The sequence below is a fragment of the Jaculus jaculus genome, chromosome 14 (assembly GCF_020740685.1).
Source record: "Jaculus jaculus isolate mJacJac1 chromosome 14, mJacJac1.mat.Y.cur, whole genome shotgun sequence".
NCBI lineage: Eukaryota > Metazoa > Chordata > Mammalia > Rodentia > Dipodidae > Jaculus > Jaculus jaculus.
The window spans coordinates 10,361,545-10,365,588 of NC_059115.1; the positions used below are offsets into that span (position 1 = coordinate 10,361,545).

The window sequence follows — 4,044 nt, forward strand, 5'->3', positions numbered from 1 at the left end:
TATATATTTTGTCAATATTACTAATTGTTTTACACCATTGCTCATCTTTTTTTTAGTTTAATGCATGGAAATTGTGCACAGGTATTTTTTAGATTACTTTATTGTAAAAGGTTGGTGTATAGCTAATTCTTTGTAGAATTAAATTAGTTATATAAATTTCAGAGTGTTATATTTGTCATGGTTCATTACAGTAAATACATATGTGGCATACAAGTCTATTATACTGGCATAGACATTAAAGGGTAAGTGGTGAAAATTGTCTACACAGTGGAGTTGCTGAGAACCCATTTGATGCTCAGTTAATAAAGTAAGATCTCCAAGAAGGCTCAAGCTAGTGTTGGAGGCCAGAAGATTTGTGGATAGTCACTGCTCTTCACCCCACATTGGAAGCCTGGGTAAGCTAGCTTCTGCTGTTGACAAGCGATGGGGTGGCAGCAGCGACCTCAAGATAATTGCTTTTACGGGCAAGCAACGAGTGCTGATTTTTCCTCGGGTATATTTACAACAATTCTCTTCCCAGAAGTTGGTGCCCACCCTGGGGTAGGGTCATCTCTCCCCTCAGCTATTGCATCCTGGAATTACCATCACAGACCTGCCCAGAGCGATGCACATTAATTTCTCCCAGATTCAATCAGGTGGACAATGAGATTGACCATCACACCACTTTCAGTGAATTTCAATATCAGAAAGATTTTCCATCATAATATTTTCCTTATGATATTGTCTATTGCATATTTATTGTTTACCTATTGGTGGGACAAAATGCTTGAACAGAAGTAATATCAGGAAATAAAATCTTGATTTAGATTAAAATTACAGCGGTTAGCATTTCCTTCTCATTTTGGTGATAGACTAGCCTTTTTTTATATGAGAGAGTGAGAGGAGAGAGAGAGGGAGTGAGAGAGAGAGTGAATTGGCACAGCAAGGTCTTCAGGTACCACAACCGAACTCCACACATGTGTCCCTCCTTGTGCACATGTGCAACTTGTGTGCTTGAATCACTTTGTGTGTGTGGCTTATGTGAGATCGGAGAGTCTAACATGAACCCTTAGATTTTATCGGCAAATACCTTAGAACCCAAGCTATCTCTGCAGGCTGAGGATAGAGTTTAGAATGTGAGAGAAAAAAGAAGACACGGCGCTAGCATGAGAAAACTGACCATAGTCTTATAATTCAGGGGGAAGAGGGAGAGAGATGGAGAGAGAGAGAGAGGAAGGAAGAAGGAGAAAACAATGAAAAAAGAAGAGAAGACAAAGGGGAGGTGGGTTATGACTCCTCGTTTTGCCCCCGTCACACACTTCTCCCTGGCATGTTTCATGGTGGTGGTTCTGCAGCTTTCCTTGATCACTTCAGAATCTCCAGATTAAGAATCTGGACATATGAGACTGATGAAAATTTTCATTTACCCGCCATGGTCTTAAGGAATATTTCTTTACTGGTTTTTGAATGTTTTATATCTGGATGATTATAGGAGCATGCAAAATAATTTTGCCATAGCCAAATAGTGCATGTTTATATCTGAGACATTAATACTTGAGAAACATAATGCAGTGCGAACTCCCCATATCATACGAAGCCCATAAATTGTCAGAAAATGATACATTCCGGGTCAATTTGAATCTAGCCCATGATTTTTTTTTTTTTTGGTTCCTTTTATCTGAATGACTTTGACACTCAATTTCCCCTTTCTTCCCTTTTGAATGAAGGTTAACTAGTTGAAAATGGATAGTGGTTAACTTTTGTCAACATAAGAATTGTTGGACTGAAATTCCAAACTAATTATTCAAAAGTACATGTAGCATATTGTTTAAATTTCCTTAGTACTGCAACATTTTCAAAGGAAACTATCGATAACAATCATGTGTGCATTTGCACACTGCTTTAATTATAGCCTGGTGTGAAGAATATATGAGAATGATGTTAGGGGTATATTCAGGTTATAATGGGTGTTTAATGTGAGTGGTTCATTTGGGAAATGTAATAACCTGGAAGAATGGCATATATATATGTAATATCCCTCTTAGAGCTCTGCCAGTATCCTTTGACTATGTGTTGTTTCAAATGAACAAGTACAGCAGAAGTTAGAAATCTTGGTGTTGGTGTACTGGCTGAGGAGCAGGAAGGGGCAGAAGGCTGGGAAGCATGCAGACATTGCAACACTTGCATTGACCAGCCACCTAGTGGTTACACCAGAGAAAGAGTAACATACAACTAAGATGACAGAGATCATATATAAGAACACAAAGCTGCTCACAAGGGCAAGGATGCTCTGGGTGGCCCTGGCCTCAGGTGATGACCAAGGAGACAGGGAGCTGTGAATGTGTTGGACCATCTTCTTGTGCTTTGTGAGCATAAGGACCATGGAGCCACTGGCCCACGTCATGATTCCCAAACACATGACATCAGTGGAGGCAAATAGGATTGCATACAATGTCCTTGTTAGACTGTGAGTATCTACAATAGCACAGTATACAACATCTCTAAATCCTGTGCTATTTTTTGTCTGCAAGATGTCTGTCACAACCATGGGAACACAGGCATTTATCAGCAGTTGCAGGGCCCAGCACAGACCCAAGGAGGAACCAATGACCTTGGGGGCTCTGAACTTGAGCTGTCCCCACTTGGAATTGCTGGGGCTGATTGTGATGACCTGAAAGACACTCAAGAGTGATGTGGAACTAAGGGATACTCCTCTGGCCACTCTGTGGAAATAAAAGATGAGTTTGCACAGAATATCATCTAGAAAATTACTCATACCAAAGGCAGTCATTGTCTGGGGGATTCCTTTAAAGAGAAGAACCATGAAGTTGGCCCAGGTCAGGTGCTTGACAATCAGATCTGTGGGCTTCACCCGTGTCCCTGAGAAGTCAGTGAGAACAAAGTAGCCAAGGCAGGCGCAGTTCCCCAGGATTCCCAGTGCCGTCTGTGACAGGAACATGATCCCCACAGTCACGTTTATGGGGGACATCTGCCACCTTCCCAGGAGTGTCTCTCCGCATCAGAGGCACAGGACTCTTCACTGACATTCAGCACTACTTCCTTTGTGACATGTAACATACTCCATCCACCTGTAAGCATAACTTCCATTAATCAGTGATAATAAATTTACCTTTTCTCATAAGCTAGTCAGTATTTCTTGGTTTTTAGATGTAGATAGGTATAATTCATGTTATTTCCATGAAACATAAACCATGTATTGTTCATGCTATGTGTCCAGGGTTTTTCATCATGCTTTACAAATAATATCTGACTAAATTTAACAATATCTTGTCCAAAGTTTCAAATTGAGATATTTATGATGAATGTTAATATGTGTCAGGTATTTTAGAGCTACCATAGTAAAACAGTGCAGATTTTCTGGAATTCAAGTGTCTGCAACAAATGAAATAACAACCCTCACTATATAGGAAAGAAGATTGTTTTCTTGTAAATGCTAATTATTTCAATTTATGCTCTTTCCAGTTTTATGAATTATTACTTATGTATTTTTTAAACAAACTCCTTCAGCATACTTTTTTTTTGGTTTATTTTTTGAGGTATGATTTCACTCTCTACTTTTTTTAAAGTGGGGTCTCACTGTAGCTCAGGCTGACCTGGAACTCACTTTTTGCTTGCAGGCTGGCCTTGAACTTGCAGCAATCCTCCTACGTATGCATCCCAATACTCATATTAAAGGCATGAACTACCATGTCCAGACCTCGCACATATTTTTAAATAGTGTCTTAATTATGAAATGGTATGTTGGCCAATAACATATATTTTTACATGCTAGTGTGAAAAGACAATGGTGGGGTTGTAGAGATTGTCCAGTGATTAAAGATACATTTTTGAGGCTTGATCACCTGGTTTTGACTCCCTACTAGCCACATGAATCGAGATGCACAAATTAGTGTGTACAACTGGTGTTCATTTTCGGGGCCAAGAGGTCCTGATACAGCTCTCTCTCTTTTTTTGCAACCTCATAACTAATTTTAAAGATAATAGTGATAAAATATAGTAAATTTGATAGTTATATGATTAGTAATGGTCTTGAGTGAAAAGTGG

General features: G+C 39.4%; 1 protein-coding gene across 1 annotated transcript; it reads right to left on the reverse strand.

Moving 5' to 3' along the window:
- Window positions 1–2,020: 2,020 nt before the first annotated feature.
- On the reverse strand, window positions 2,021–2,968 carry LOC101613422 (vomeronasal type-1 receptor 4-like). Its single transcript, XM_004672734.2, has one exon. The coding sequence runs from the start codon at window positions 2,966–2,968 to the stop codon at window positions 2,021–2,023; it is 948 nt and encodes a 315-aa protein (XP_004672791.2).
- Window positions 2,969–4,044: the final 1,076 nt, after the last annotated feature.